This window comes from Thamnophis sirtalis, unplaced genomic scaffold (assembly GCF_051295495.1).
Source record: "Thamnophis sirtalis isolate CommonGarterSnake01/CBP01778 unplaced genomic scaffold, rThaSir2_p1.2 scaffold_1, whole genome shotgun sequence".
NCBI lineage: Eukaryota > Metazoa > Chordata > Lepidosauria > Squamata > Natricidae > Thamnophis > Thamnophis sirtalis.
Window position 1 is genome coordinate 167452291 of NW_028261381.1, and position 16475 is coordinate 167468765.

The following is a 16475-nucleotide window of genomic DNA, read 5'->3' on the forward strand; positions in this document are numbered from 1 at the left end:
TTACGTTTGGTCTGGACATTTTCCCCCTATAAATAAATATCAGCTAGTAAGATCATAAAATTGGGTGCAATTTGCTAAACAACTGCCTTGCTTAGCAATGGAAATTCTGGTCCCAACTGTGGTCACAAGTTAAGGACTACTTATACCAGATTGGAGTGCCTACTAGCCATGGTGGATGTAGTGGCCAGAAAGCAGTATTGCAGGTAAAGTCACTGCCCACTGCCAGCAGTTCGAGTCTCACCGGCTCAAGTTTGACTCAGCCTTCCATCCTTCCAAGGTCGGTAAAACAAGGATCCAGATTGTTGGGGGCAGTATTGTGATTCTGCAAATGGCTTAGAGAGGGTTGTAAAGCACTGCGAAGCAGTATATACGTCTGAGAGCTATTGATATTCCTATAATGTCTGCAAGAAAATAACCATGTTCAGAAAGCAACAAGGATTTCCAATTCAACCCTGAGCTACAAATATTATCTTCTGAAGACACTATTATCATCAAAAATAGCTTCATGATTCTTTAAAAAATCAACATTTCCACAATCTCTGGATAAAGGTTGTTCAGTACAACAGGAAGAAGGGGGATTTCACTCGAATTTGGCAGTATTTTGGCTGCAGGAAGACTGGTTCTCTCTTTTTCTGCTATTCAATTATTTTTTATTGTCTGCCAAAGGCCCAATAAAACAGAAATATGTTGGGAAATGTAAAATATGTCCACTGGAAACACTAAGGAATGTATTCTAATTGATTCGTTTTACCAATCCAAATGAAAAACAGTAACTTCTCTGATCATTTCAAATACTGAAGTATACACTAGATCAGTGTTTCTCAACGTTGGGAACTTGAAGATGTCCGGACTTCAACTCCCAGAATTCCCCAGCCAACAAATGCATTCGCTGGCTGGGGAAATCTGGGAGTTGAAGTCCGGACATCTTCAAGTTGCCAACGTTGAGAAACACTGCACTAGATAGAGATGTGATAGCTCAGTGACTAAGATGCTGAGCTTGTCGATCAGAAAGGTTGGAAGTTCGGTAGTTCGAATCCCTAGCACCGCATAACAGAGTGAGCTCCCGTTACTTCTCCCAGCTTCTGCCAACCTAGCAGTTCGAAAGCATGTAAAAATGCAAGTAGAAAAATAGGGGCCACCTTTGGTGGGAAGGTAACAGCGTTCCATGCGCCTTCAGCGTTTAGTCATGCCGGCCACATGACCACGGAGACGTCTTCGGAGAGCGCTGGCTTTTCGGCTTTGAAACGGGGAAGAGCACCGCCTCCTAGAGTCAGGAACGACTAGCACATAGGTTCAAGGGGAACCTTTACCTTTACCCTAGGTAGGAATCCCTTCACGACAGCTTTCACCAGTTCAGAGAATAGCTTATTTCAGCCATCACATTAAACATCTGTGATGAACACATCTATTTTAAACCTTAATTTACTTTTTTTCACAAAGTGCCAAGACTGAGATCCAGTCCTACCCACACAAAAAAAGATAAAACTACTAACCTATTTTTTAAATAGCTTATTGATTGTTTCAAAAAACCAACTGTGCAGGCATTCTACAGTGTTAAAAAGGTGCTAGTTTAGTGTTGTGGCCCAGCAGGAGCCGTTGGAGCTGCCACCAGACTCCGACAGCGAGGGGCCCTATGTGTCGGCCCTGGGTCCTCCACATCCACCTGACTCCGAGCAGGGCACAGAGAGACTGGTTGGCTACCAGGTGGCACCTAAGCCTTGGACCAGTGGGTAGGAGACAAGGGAGAGTGATCCAGAAACCAACAGTGAGTTGTTCCGGGATGCATGCCGTCGAAGAGCTACTCGGCGTCAAGAACAACTATGTAATTACAGGAGGTAATTACGCTCAGCTGATGGTCATTAGGCTCCTCTCCAGACTATAAAAAAGACTGCTGGTGCCACGCCCTTCTTGCAGAAGTCAACGCGTGGACTAAAGAGGAACTAACTTGACAGGCTGGCCAGAGTTTGTCTGAACTGCTGCCAAGGTTTGTCGGACTTGCTGCCAAGGTCCTTATCTGTTTGTTTACTTGGCTTTCAGCCACCGAGAGTCTGGACTTGCTATTAAAGGACATTCTCATTAAGAGTGTCTCGGCTTTCATTACTGGACGGAGGAGGAGGGGGTCAGAACATTTAGGTATAGGGAGAAACTGAGTTCTCATCTTTCTTTAGATACAAATGCCAGCTAGGTGGTTTTGGGCCATCTACAGGCAGTCCTCGACTTACGATCACAATTAAGCCCAAAATTTATGCTGTTAAGTGAATTTTGCCCCATTTTACGATCTTCCTAGCTACAATTGCTAAGCGGATCACTTGCAGGTGTTAAGTTAGTAACTTGACTTTTAAGTGAATCTGGCTTGACTTTGCCTGTCAGAAGGTTGCAAAAGGGGATCGTGTGACCCCAGGACTTTGCAATCGTCATAAATATGAACCAGCGGCCAAGCGTCTGAATTTTGATCATGTGACCATGGGGTTGCTGCAATGGTCGTAAGTGGGAAAAATGGTCATAAGTGACGCAGTGGTTAGAATGCAGAATTGCAGGCAACTTCTGACTGCCGGCTGCCTGAAATTTGGCTGATTGAATCTCACCAGGCTCAAGGTTGACTCAGCCTTCCATCCTTTCCGAGGTGGGTAAAATGAGGACCCAAAATTGTTGAGGGCAATAGGCTGGCTCTGTAAAATCACTTAGAGAGGGCTGTAAAGCACTGTAAAGCGGTATATAAGTCTAAGTGCTATTGCTATGTCACTTTTTTCAGTGCCGTTGTAACTTTGAACCAGTGGTGAAATTCAATTTTTTTTTGCTACCGGTTCTGTGGGCGTGGTGTGGCTTGGTGGGTGTGGCAGGGGAAGGATACTGCAAAATCTCCATTCCCACCCCACTCTGGGGCCAGCCAGAGGTGGCATTTGCCGGTTGTCCGAACTACTCAAAATCTCCGCTACCGGTTCTCCGGAACCTGTCAGAACCTGCTGGATTTCACCCATGCTTTGAACGGTCACTAAATGAACTGCTGTTGTAAGTTGAGGACCATCTTGTACTCTTTACTGAGGCAGGGAAGTAAAAAAAAAAAAAAAACTATCCCAGAAGAAGATATTGGCAAATCCCTTCAGAAAATGTTGCCAAGGAAACAGCATAGTCCTGTTATTACCGACCTCTGATTGATAAAAACAGAATGCTGTTACATAATACTATTATTTATAGGTTACAGGATTTAGTACTCATTATTAATTCCCAGTTTTGAACGCTCTGACTAATGTGGAGCACGCAAATAGTATTTAGTAAAACCAGCAGTCCATACCTGTCATGCTCTCTTCAGGCTGGGAATCTGTATAGAAATATGCTGGCAGTCGGTGACTTATGACCACACATGGCGCTGAAGTGACCCTGGAACATTGCACACGTCATAAATACGCTCTGGTTGCCAAGTGCCAGAATTTTGATCATGTGACCATGGAGATGTGCAGCAGTCATAAGTGCAAGGACCAGTCGTAAGTCACTTTCTTCAGTGCCTTTGTAATTTTGAACATCCTCTAAACAAGTGGTTGTAAGTCAAGGACTGCCTAGATAGGATATTCTTCTTATACAGGTAGTCCGAACTTATGACCACAATTGAGCCCAAAATGTACATTAAGTGAGAAATGTGTTAATTTTGTCCCATTTTAGGACTGTTCCCGCCACATTTGTTAAGCGAGTCACTGCAGTTCTTAAATTAGTAACATGGTTGTTAAGTGAATCTGGCTTCCCCATTGGCTTTGCTTGTCAGAGAGTCACAAAAGGGGATCGCGTGACCTTGGGACACAGCAACGGTCATAAATGTGAGTTACTTGCCAAGCATGTAAATCTTGACAAGTGACGAACGTAAATCATGTGACCCTGGGGATGCCGCAACGGTCGTTAAGTGTGAAAAATGGTCATAAGTGACTTATTTTCAGCGCCGTTGTAACAGTCACTAAACGAACTCTTGTAAGCCGGGGACTGTCTGCAGTGTCATCCCTGACACTGATTGGCTCAGTTGCTGTGACATCATGGAGCAATCAAACCATTCCTGTAAGAATATTTATAGTCTAATCTTCTGAAACAGAAGGCATAAATATCAATTGGGCTGGAATTAAAACCTCCTGATGAACCTGTAATTTGAAAAACTGGGGGGGAAAAATGCCTGTAATGAGTTTTCTAAGATTTCATTTTACAGGGCAGTGAAAAAGACAGATGCTTGGGAGGGAAAAATAGCTGCACAAACTTTAAAAAAGAAACCCAAAATAAATAGATTGCATTTCATTTCACTCAGCTTTGGGATTCTCCCAGCATTTTAATTTTTTTTTTCCTGGTGCCGAAAAATCTCTTGTTTGGTTCCTGAAGGGCTTTCATGACAGCAAAGGGTACCCACGTTGAAAATACAATTACTGTACCACCTTAAGTGAATCGATTTCCAAATAAAATGGCTTGGTTGATAGGGGAGATGGAAATTTCAACACTGATCGCTTATTAAAAGAAGAACGTGGTGTGAAAATAGATTTGTGTGTGCCAGGGAGATGTATATATTTCCTCGGCGTGAGTGCTCCAGTTATTTACAAGTCTTAATTCCACCCCTCACCTCTTGTGGTAAAACAACTCTTACCTGGTATTCAGAGGTAGACTGCATCTAAATAAGAAGGGTTTTTTTAAAATATTCTTTCCATGACCAATGCTCCCTCTAGACCAGTGGTCCCCAACATGGGGTCCACGCCCTACAGGGGGGCAATTTGATTTGGAATTGGAATTTATTGCACTTATATGCCGCCCTTTTCCCCCGAAGGGGACTCAGGGCGGCTCACAATCCAAGTCAGGGAAGGGGATACAAATAAGGGATAAAAAAGACAAACAAAACAATAGACAATTTAAAAGCACACAACAACCATACCATTCGAGGAGGGGGGCAAAAGCTCTTTAGCCCCAGGCCTGTCGGAACAGCCAGGTTTTAAGGGCTTTGCGGAAGGCCTGGAGGGTGGTGAGGGTTCGAATCTCCACGGGGAGCTCGTTCCAGAGGGTCAGAGCAGCCACAGAGAAGGCTCTCCTCCGGGTAGTCGCCAGCCGGCATTGGCTGGCGGATGGAATTCGGAGGAGGCCTAATCTGTGGGATCTAATCGGTCTATTGGAGGTAATTGGCAGCAGGCGGTCTCTCAAGTACCCAGGTCCAATACCATGAAGGGCTTTTAATGGGGGCAATTTGAACCTTGTTTAAACCAAGTTAATGGCCTTTTCGGCTTCCTCAGCGTGAGTAGAGTTCACTTTTTGAGTAAAGTAAGAATTATATGTCACAGGGGGAGGGAGGAATCGGGATTTTAGAGATGCTTTAGGTGGGGCATGGCCCCAAAAATGGTTGGAACCCACTGCTCTAGACCCAGTATCCATGATCCTCAGCATTGGTGTAATTGGATCTTGCACTGAATGAGAAACTATCCATCCATAGAAGAAGAAGAATGCTTTAAAAATCATTTTATTGGCTAACACCAAATGATGTTCACTTTTGGTTAAAGCAGTTTCTTTGGAAGCCGGAAACAATCCTGAAGACTTAACATAAACTCCCTTCTCAACTTAATTAAGTTTGGCTTGGATAAAACATGTATTTAGTTCATTGTTTTGTTTCCAGCAATGAGAAGCTCGAAGGAATCAACCTTCTTTATCTGTCCTTGGCGTTTATCGCTTAGAGATAGACTGCCTCTGAACAAGGGAGATCCGTTTTGTTGCGGCAGGCTATAAAGCTCTTGGCTAAATCGATTATTTTTCGCCAAGCCCGTATCGAATGCCGTTTGAAACCTCCCTCTTTCGCCCGCTTTCTTTCCACTCTGCCTATGTTTAGAGGTGCTTTTCTTGTTTTCCCCCGATTGCTCATATCAATGGACAGCGGCTCATCCTCTCCGTCCCTCCCCTGGCATCCTGGATCGCCCTTTCCTGCACTCTGCACACGCTCAGAGACGCTCTGCACCGGCTCCGTGCCCAGGAACCCGATCTCTCCTCCGATTTCCATGCTGCACGGAGCTCCGTCTCCTACCCGGCAGAAGATCCAAGCCACTACTATAACCAGAGTGCAAGGCCAGAAACAATGGATGGAAACTAATCAAGGAGAGAAGCAAGCTGGAATGAAGGAGAAACTTCCTAACAGTTTAAGACAATGAACCAATGGAGCAGAAGTTGCCTTCAGACGTTGTGGGTGCCCCATCACTGGAGGTTTTTAGGAGGACTGGACAGCCACTTGTCTGAAAATCGAGGGGGTTGGACTAGAAGACCTCCAAGGTCCCTTCCACCTCTATTCTGATAGATTGATTGATTCATTCATTGATTAATGAATTGATTGATTGACTACTTCCTCCGACCCGTCCCGATCGCCCTTCTCGCCTCACCTCGTCCATCCTCGTTCCCTGGCCATGGTTCCTCCTCCGCCCTCTGTGCGTGCCCAGGGGCCACGTGCTTGGAGCTGAACCCGTCGCCTTTTTCTCTTTCTCTCTCCCGCTCGCCTTCAGTCGCGTCCTGTATCCCCATCGCCCCTCTCGCCTCGTTCCGTCGAGAGTCGTTTGAAGAGCCCCGCAAGGCAGGCAGCGATGCCACCCCTGCCCAGGGGTCTGCCAGCAGCCGGCTCCTTCGGCCCCACCGGCCCGCCCTCTTTTGGCGGGTCCCCGCCGCCTTCCAGCGCCCCCAGCGGCCCAACGGCGCCAAGGCAAGCCCTATCCTGCCTTCGCCCGGGAAAGCGAGCGCCAGGCAGAGCGCAGAGAGCGCCCGGCCACTGGATCGGCTGCAGCTCCGGCTTCCTTCCTCCGCCCCCGAGGCTCCCATGGGCGGGCCCTGCCCGGCCCCTTCCCTCCCCTCCTAGGCGCCCCCAGCCCTCCTGCCCACCCAGGGGCCGGGGAGGGGGGCGGAGGGGCCGGGCGCCCCAAACTTTGCCCGCCCCCGCCGCGCAGGCTTCCTCTATGGAGTTGCGCCGGGCGCTCCTCTGCTGCTGGTGCCTGGCGCTCCCCTGCAGCCTTTTGCTGCTGCTCCCCGCGCCGGGCCGGGGCCACCCGCAGCCCTGCCACATCCTGGCGCGGATCGGGCACACGGTGAAGCTGGGCGCCTTGCTGCCCCGTGGAGGAGGCGCGCAGAGCCGGGTGCGCAACGCCCTGGCTCGGGCCAGCCGCGCCGCCGCCGCCGTCCTGCCTTACAACCTCAGCCTGGAGGTCTTGCCCGGGGCTCCCCTCTACCGGGACCCGGCCTCGCTGGCCCGCTGGCTGTGCCAGGTGCTGGTGGTGCGAGGGGTCGCCGCCGTGCTCGCCTTTCCCGCCACCCGTCGGGAGCTGCTCCAGGTGGATTTCGCCGCCGCCTTCCTGGACATCCCCTTCATCAGCATCAGGCAGGAGCCGGAGGAGCAGGAGGGCCAGCCGGGCGACGATGCCGACGAGCCCCCGATGCCCTTCAGGACCTGGGTAAGCCTCCTTCGCCCTCTTCCTCTTCTAGAGCCTCCACAGCCAGGGGCAGCCTATCTTCCAATCCAGGGGCCGCTGCCGAGGAGAAAAGAGCAGGAGAAAGCCCCGGTGCCGTTTGACGGAGGCTGGGAAGCCTCCCTATGCCTGTGCAGTCTATCTTAGGGGAGGTAGATTCCTTAGGGGAGAGGAGATTGGGCAGTTTGGGATGGCTGTGGCCCTTTGTGCTCGTGCTATTGTAAAATGGAGCGTTGTGATGATTACTATTGATTTCCACATCCGCGGAGCCTTCATTCTTCAGGTTACTGAATGCTAGAAAAATACCAGCAGGAGAATTCCTCTTGCCAGGGTTGTTTATCTTTAAACCATTATTTACTACTCCCGTGAATTTCCGTAGACACCGACTGTCGACTTTCATCTGTTGGATGCAGGAAACACCCGTCGTAGATCATCCTCCTATATTTAGGACAAACTTAAGGTACCAATTGTCACCCAGCTCGTGCACTGTGGTTCTAGTCCCCACAGCAGATGAGCTACCCTTAGATATGGAAGCTGGCTAGAATTTGCCCATTAGCAAACCTCAATATTCTAGAGTCAGAAAGAGACGCTGGAGCAAAGGAACAGGTTGCCCCCCAGATGTTTTGGGTGTCAACTCTCAGCCTCCTTTGCCAGTACACACATCTGGGGAGCATCAGGTTGGGAAGGTTGCAATAGCCATTTCTTGCGATGAATCCCATTTGGCAAAGAATAAATTATACGTGTCCTCATGTGGCTTTCCCCATCGTCTGCTAGGTGTGGTAATGAAATGAAGCCTAGGAATACGGTGGCAATCTTCCTCTGCCGTTCCTGGGGACGAAACAAGATCTGTTGTCGCTTTCATTCCTTGCTTGTGCCATTCTTGGAGTCCTCGTCACTACTCAGTGTAGGGAAGGGGATGTTAAGAATTTATTCATTAGATTATTTTTTTTCTGTTTCAAACCAAGGAAAGCTCTTCTTCAGCCGTTGTGCTCAGTGGAGCTTCCTTATTCAGAGGCAATCTATCCCTAAATGTTAAGAGGCTAGAAATTGGGGAGCCACCATGTTGGAAGGTTATCTACCCATAAATAATGGGTCAAAGAAACTAGGGCACAGGTAAGAAAAAATATTGCAAGAATACCATTAGCTCTGGAATTTGTGAGAACTGGGCAGAAATCAATAAGATTTTCTGGAAGAATAGCAATAGCAGTAGACTTATATACCGCTTCATAGGGCTTTCAGCCCTCTCTAAGCGGTTTACAGAGAGTCAGCATATTGCCCCCAACAATCCGGGTCCTCATTTTACCCACCTCGGAAGGATGGAAGGCTGAGTCAACCCTGAGCCGGTGAGATTTGAACCGCTGAACTGCTGATCTAGCAGTAGCCTGCAGTGCTGCATTTAACCACTGCGCCACCTCGGCTCTAGAACATCTCACGGTACGTAGAAACGCAGGAAAGATTTGAATTTTGAGTCCTGTCGCTCAATACTGCTCGGTGAGATATTTGATATACACAATGGATTTCTCAGCCTTCCTTGGAAACACTGGGATTTAAACCAGGAGATTTTTCCCAACGGGAAGCTGATGCTCTGATCTCAAAGCACAGGTTGCTTGTTGTAGTCTTAACTCTTCCCTTGATGCCCCAACTCACTTAACATTTCAGGAGGGGACAAGAAGGCAGATTTTGAGTTAGCTCCAATACCTGTTCCAGCAGGTAAATCTCCCCTGGTATAAAACGAGACTCTTTGAGCCCATAAGCTGCCTTCCTCTCTGTTCCTGAATCACACCCACAGCTGTTGCAATAGGAATAGGATAAATAACTTTCCAGCCTAATGATAGAAACAGACAGACAGACAGACACACACACACACACACTAACAGGTTCTAAACCTTCTGTTTAGAAGCGATGATATCTCTGTTATTTTCATATTTGTTTCGGGCAGTTTCTATTTTGTAGAACCGAGGGAGTTTTCAAAAAAAAAAAAAAAGTGGAAGTTTTGGTTCTCTGCCACTCACTGGAAGATGGGTTGCAGTAGATCGTTGCTCCTGTGAGCGATTGCTATTCCATGCAGGGATCTAGGGATCCTTTTTGGGGGGGGGGGCTGTGCCTTCTGCCTTCCTTCCTCAACGTAGGGCTGCTCCAAGTCAGATGTCCCAGAAAATTGGATCCTCACTGCCTATATTTAGATTTGGGTTTGTTTAAAAAGAAAGCATATACATTTGTAAGACCTTTGTAAAGGAAAGCTGTTTATTTTTTCTATGTCACGTAATTATTCTATGTAATGGCTGAGAATATAAGTAATGGCTGAGAATATAAATGGCGTGGGATTTAACGGTGGAGACCTTGGTGTTTGATGAGCTTGGCTATTGGCTTGCAAATGTTTCATTATCCATCTAGGCAACATCATCAGTGTGAATGAGTGTATGCATAAATAGTGCACTCTTTCCTGTTTATATACAGTAGTTTGTCTTGCTAGTGTTTTTTTTTCCCCTGGTGGTTCTTAGGTTGGGGTATTCTGTTCAATTGTTTGTCTGGTGTCAATCCTTGTTTATCTGGTGTTGGAGAGGACATTTAAGTGGTCTTTTTCTTCCCTTCCGAGCTGTTTTATTGCCTCTTGAATGGTATGTAAATGTGATTTATCTCTGTGTGTCTGTTGATGGCTATTTAACATAGTATGGATTGACAGCCGCTTCTGAGATATTTTAGGGAGAGAAATAGGTTTCTTCTGCAGATGTGCAGATGCTGGTGTGTAGATGTAGGTGTATGCCATTCTTACAGCCCTTTCCCACCTGTGAACCCTCCTCTGCCTCCAAATAGATCAGACCACTCCTCTTTTATCTTCACAACAACCTTGCAAGATAGCTTAATCACTGGCTCTTGTCCAATCAATGAAATTGATTTCACGGGTGGGATTTTAGCCTTTTTTTTTTAATCTGCTCTGCCTCTCAAAGAGAGTTACCATCTAGGTCAGGAGTGTCCAACCTTAGCAACTTTAAGACTTGTGGACTTCCCCTGCTGGCTGCGGAATTCTGGGAGTTGAAGTCCACAGGTCTTAAAGTGGGCAAGGCTGGGCACACCTGATCGAGGTGTCATTCTGCAGTGGCATACAATAATCCTACCTTGTGGCCCAGGGCTGGCTCAAGCCATTCACCCCTGGAGCGTTCCCCTAGGCTAGAAATAAAGCTTCTCAGGGATCAAAGTTCTATGGGAGAAAAAACAGGGTTGGTAGTAAAGCCCACCTTTATTGGCACATGGCCACTTTGCTTTAGCCCTGCTGGTGTTTGTGTAACACTCCCCATCCGCTGCTGTTCTGCAGTAGCCTGCAGATGATAGTTAAGAAATGGGTTGGGTTTGTAAAGCCAATGAGGGCGGGGAGCTGCTCGGGAACAGAGGAGAACCAGGTACCCAAAGCTGGGGGTCATTGGTACCCACACCTGGTACCTGGGTTATCTTGGAACAATGAGATCAAGCGTGCATAGTTTTGCCCATTCCATGGTGTGCCATCTAGCTAAAACACGATTTGGGGAACAAGCAGACTTTCTGGAATCTCCAATGTCCCTTTTCTCCCCCTTCAGGAAATTATTTACAGAATAAACGGGCTTACAAGGTCATGTCGAGATTCCGAAGGGGGATATTCCCCACCTCCCCTCCTTGGTTTTTTTCCCTTTCAAATCACACCCTATCGATCAGATCGAAAGCATCTTTTGCTCCTTGTCTCCCGGCAAGTAATTTCCCCGGCAGGCCATCTGTATTTCATATACAGGCTTGGCAAAAACCAATTTCCTGCCGGCACATCGGTGAAAGAAAGAAAGAAGGGGGGGGTGGGAAAGGCACAGTCAGAAGCGAAAAGCTTGTGTGGAGTTTACATTTAAAACCTGAGGGCATTTCACTTGTTCCCAGCGTGCTGGTCTTTACAGCTGGACATCTCCGAGGATCAGAGGATGCGGCTATAATAGTAGCCAGAAAGCCCTGGGGATTTGACTCATCCCTGTGAAACGATTGGCGTCTCTAAGAGCAGGAGAAATCCTCTGGAAAGCGAACTGATCTAGGAAATTGTCAGTAGTTGCCGAGAACGGGATAGTTTCATCTTGGTTTAAATTGATGCTCCAGGCTTGGAGCACTTTACACCTTAATTCCAGTTGAGAGACTGGAATCGTGAGCGGAGAATTGGTGGGAGAGGTATGAAATATAAATAGAGCATGAAAAGAGATTGGAACAGCTGTACTCAACTATAGAAAGCGGCCGGGTCAACTTTCTCAGTCTGATGAGCTCTAGGTAGGTTAGGACTCCAACTCCCACTATTCCCTACCTGGCACAGACACTGGGGATTCTGGGTGTTGCAGTTCCACTACTACTCCTAGGATGCTGGGGTGTGAAAAGCTCAGATTGGACCATCAAGGGATACATCATGTTGTTTAATCTGCATCTTTGGAATTCTATAGATTGGGAGAGTGGCTCTATACAGGTAGTCAGAATCAGAATCAGAATGAAGCTGGAAGGGACCTTGGAGGTCTTCTAGTCCAGCCCCTGCTCAAGAAAGAGCTCCTGTACTATATAATCCTTGGCTTTACGACCACAATTGATCCCAAAATTTAGGTTGTTCAGTGAGACGTTTCTTAAGTGAGTTTTGTCCCATTTTACGACATTCCTTGCGGCAGTTGTTAAAGTAAGCCACTGCGGTCGATAAGCCAGTAACCTGGCTGTTAAGTGAATCTGGCTTCCCCATTGGCTTTGCTTGTCAGAAGGTCGCAAAAAAGGGGATCCTGGGACGCTGCAATGGTCATAAGTATGAACCAGTTGCCAAGCCCCTGAATTCTTTTTTTTTTTTTTAATAAATTATTTTTATTTTTTGTTACATGGACAACAATGGGAAAGGGAGAGGATGGAGAGAAAAAAAAGGGGGGGGAGGGAAAACCCATCTTCACATACAATATGTCGTTTAATCACAGGTGCATCCCTACTAAGTTTATACATCCCGTATCTCTCTATTGTATATTTAATAAGCACCACAATAAGCTAGGGTTTACAAAACAAAAAACAAGAAAATAAAACAAGGGAGAGAGGGGAAAAAAAGGGTGGGGGAAGGGGGGGAGGCCAAAAAAGACAAAAAATAGGTTCAAGAAGGAAAGGGGAAAGAAAAGAAAGAGGGTGGGGGGAGGGGGGGAGGCCAAAAAGGACAAAAAAAGGTCCAAGAGGGAAAGGGAAAAAAAACAAAAAAAAAAAAAAAAACAAAAAAACAACAAAAAAAACCATCATCACATGCAGCATGTCGTTTGATTACGGTTGTTTTAACATCTACATCTTCAAATAATGTTTACCATCTCAGATATTTCCTCTAATGTAACTAAAGGTCTCATTTTCCTTCTACCATATATATTCAGTTAACATTAGCATTGTTTTCCCCCAGAGAATATACTTCTATTCATTGTTAATCTTACATTTCATACCTTCAAACAGAGATCTTATTCCTTCATTGTTCAACAAGGCATCGCTGCCTATATATACCAGTTTTCATTTGTTCCCCTATTAGAATTACCTTATCATCGCCAAGCCCCTGAATTCTGATCACGTGATCATGGGGGGGAGGCTGCAAAGGTTGTGACTGTGAAAAAGTCACTTTTTTCAGTGCCGTTGTAACTTAGAACGGTCACTAAATGAACTGTTGCAAGTCGAGGACAACCTGTGCTACCATGCGAGGAAGTCCTTGCAGTATTGGGGACAGGAATCGTGCAATGCAAGGGATTTGGGGTAATCCATTATGAGTTTCACCCACTCTTGGAGGCAGTTCACTCTGCCTGTGTCAATATCAGGGATCCGGATCACGTAGGACAGCCTAGTTGCTCAACCTTGGCAACTTTAAGGGGTGTGGACTTAGAGCCGAGGTGGCGCAGTGGGTCGAGTGCAGTACTGCAGGCCACTTCAGCTGACTGCTATCTGCAGTTCAGCGGTTCAAATCTCACCAGCTCAAGGTTGACTCAGCCTTCCATCCTTCCGAGGTGGGTGAAATGAGGACCCAGACTGTTGGGGGCGATATGCTGACTCTGTAAACCCTATGAAGCGGTATATAAGTCTAACTGCTAACTGCTAGCTCCCAGAATTCCCCAGCCATCATGCTCACATTTGGGGAATTCTGGGCAATCGAAGTCAACACTTCTTAAAGTGGCCAAAGTAAAAGCATTGACCTAGAGATTTCTTGAATATTATTATTAGCCCTAATAAAGCCCACTGTCTTTACATGGTCGGAGATTCTTTGCCTCTAGTTATCAATTATCAATCCGAATAGAGCTGGAGGGGACCCTTGGAGGTCTTCTAGTCCAGCCCCCTGCCGAAGCAGGAGATCCTATACTAGTTCAGACAAGTGATTGTCCAGTCTCTTCTTAAAAACCTCCAGTGATGAAGCACCCACAACATCTGAAATCAAGCTGCTCCACTGGTTAAGTGTCCTCCCTGTTGGGAAGTTTCTCCTCAATTCCAGGTTGCTTCTCTCCTTGATTAGTTTCCATCCATTGTTTTCTTGTCCTGCCCTCTTTGGTGCTTTGGAAAAATTTGTGGCAGCCTCTCAAATACTGAAATGCTGCTATCATGTCACCCCTAATTCTTCTTTTCTCTAGACTAGCCAGACCCAAACCCTGCAACTGTTCTTCATATGTTTTAGTCTCCAGGCCTTTAATCATCTTAGTTGCTCTTCTTTGCACTTTTTCCAAAGTCTCAACATCTTTTTTTGTAATGTGGCGACCAAAACTGGATGCAGTATTCCAGGTGTGGCCTTACTAAGGATTTATAAAGCGGTACTAATACTTCACGTGATTTTGATTCTGTGCCTCTGTTTATGCACCCAAGGATTGTGTTAGCTTTTTTGGCTGCTGCCACACACTAAAGTTATGGTGTCAGCTTGACTAAAGGTTTAAACAGTGAAGAATTACATTCTGAGAGTGATAAATGGATCCTCCAGGTATAATAGCAGTATACCCAAGTGATGAAAAAAAAAGAGAGCAAGTTGCAATTTTTATATCCTGGGAGAAACAGTGTGCTGCTCTGTGGATCTTTGATCTGGTTAAGGAAGGATTTGCTAGATTCTTAGCGACCTCCAGAAATATTCTGATGTGTTCATTATTTGTTAATATGAAACAAGCAACAACAACAACAGCCACAACGACAACAAAAGTTAAAGTCCTTGCCTTTCTCTTTTGAAAGTAACCGGCTGAAAAATGCAACACAAATGGAGATACAAAATGGACATTGGCACTTGAGAATGACCAAGTGTTCTGATTGTTGTGCGATCTTAGCACATTTACAACAACTTTCCAAAACTGGCCAACAGTATAATAATCCCTCTATTGTGAAAGGGCCCCAATTTCTTTGGAAAACCAAAGATGGGAAGGTTTCTGATTTGCAGATTTGACAGGCAGGACGGAGATTGCATCAAGTTTCTTCGGGCTGCGTTTTTCCTGATGCTCCTTTTGCAATTATATTGTCCTAGGTTCAGTTTGAAAAATTGAATTAAATCAAGTAACAGGGAATCTTTGACACCCGCCAGAGAGATGTTTGTTGATGTTTTTTTTTTTTTAATGGAACGCATTCACACGTTAAGCTCAACCCACATTTTCTGGGTTGCATAACAAGCAACCTAACAATAGCCTGGGTTATGCAGCATGCTGAGCCATGTGCATTCGAATTGATCCCGGTTTAATACTGTACCTACTTCCATGCCCCGTGCCAATGCCATCTCTCCGAGTCTTCAGCTGACGTGGTGAAGCATGTTGTACAAACACAGCTACTGCTGGTTAAAGCGGGCAAACAGTGTACCGGATTGTAAAGATGAATGCTCATACTCTAAATTAGCTTGCGATGTTCCTGTCTAGCATGATGAAGAAAAATAGAGCCTCTCCCATTGTGTGGGCATCCTTCATCTCTTACAAATCAGCATGAAGCAGATGGTTGGTATTGGTTTCATATGGAAAAAAGCCCAGCAAGATTTCTAAATGCCATTGATTTCATTTCGGATAGTCCTCAACTTACAACCAGTTTAAGGATGGTTCAAAGTTACAATGGCACTCCAAAAAGTGACTTATGACCAGAGTTGGGATTCAACCTCTTCGGACTGGTTCAGGCAAATTGGTAGCTCTGACGATCAGCTGGGGAGTGAATTGTTTTGCTCCCAACAATCAGCTGGGCCCGCCTGGCTGCTTTACTTACCTATATCCTCTCAGCTGATTCACGGATTGCCACGCCTCAGTTGTGTTACTCCATAGCAATAGCAATAGCAGTTAGACTTATATACTGCTTCATAGGGCTTTCAGCCCTCTCTAAGCGGTTTACAGAGTCAGCATATCGCCCCCACAGTCTAAGTCCTCATTTCACCCACCTCGGAAGGATGGAAGGCTGAGTCAACCTTGAGCCGGTGAGATTTGAACTGTTGAACTGCAGATAAAAGTCAGCTGAAGTGGCCTGCAGTACTGCACCCTAACGTCTGCGCCACCTAGAAGTAACGTGGAAGGTAAGTTTGGTTAAAACTGCACATGCGTGCGGAGTGCACGTCAGGTGCGGGCGCGCAGGGAGTGCGCAATCCCTGAACCGGTTGTTAAACCGGGGGGGGGGGCGTCCCACCACTGCTTATGACCCTTTTTCACTTATGCCCGTTGCAGCATCTCCACAGTCACGTTGTCAAAATTTGGTTGCTTGGCAACTGGCATGTATTTATGACAGTTGCATTGTCCTGGGATCATGTGATCACCTTTTGTAACCTTGCCAGCTGGCTTCCGACAAGCAAAGTCAATGAGGGGAGCCAGATTTGCTTAACAACCGTCTGATTCGCTTAACAACTGCAGTGGTCACTTAACATCTGTGGCCCAGGTGTCAAAGTCATTGTGTCACAATGTCACATGACGTATCGTAATGCGTTTTTTTTGCCTTTGCGGAACTAGGTTGGGCGTGGCCTGTGCGTTACACAGATCCGGCCTGCAGGCTGCCAGTTTGACACTATGGCAAAAAAATGGTCACAAAGTGGGGCACAAAATCATTTAACAACTTTCT

At 46.3% G+C, this 16475-nt stretch overlaps 1 protein-coding gene across 1 annotated transcript in view; it reads left to right on the forward strand.

The window, feature by feature from the left end:
- The first annotated feature begins 6938 nt into the window (after positions 1-6938).
- Positions 6939-16475, forward strand: part of GRIN3B (glutamate ionotropic receptor NMDA type subunit 3B) — a 61982-nt gene continuing 52445 nt past the window's right edge. The window contains 1 exon segment of the mRNA XM_087702387.1: positions 6939-7430. Coding sequence (XP_087558513.1) covers positions 6939-7430 — 492 coding nt within the window.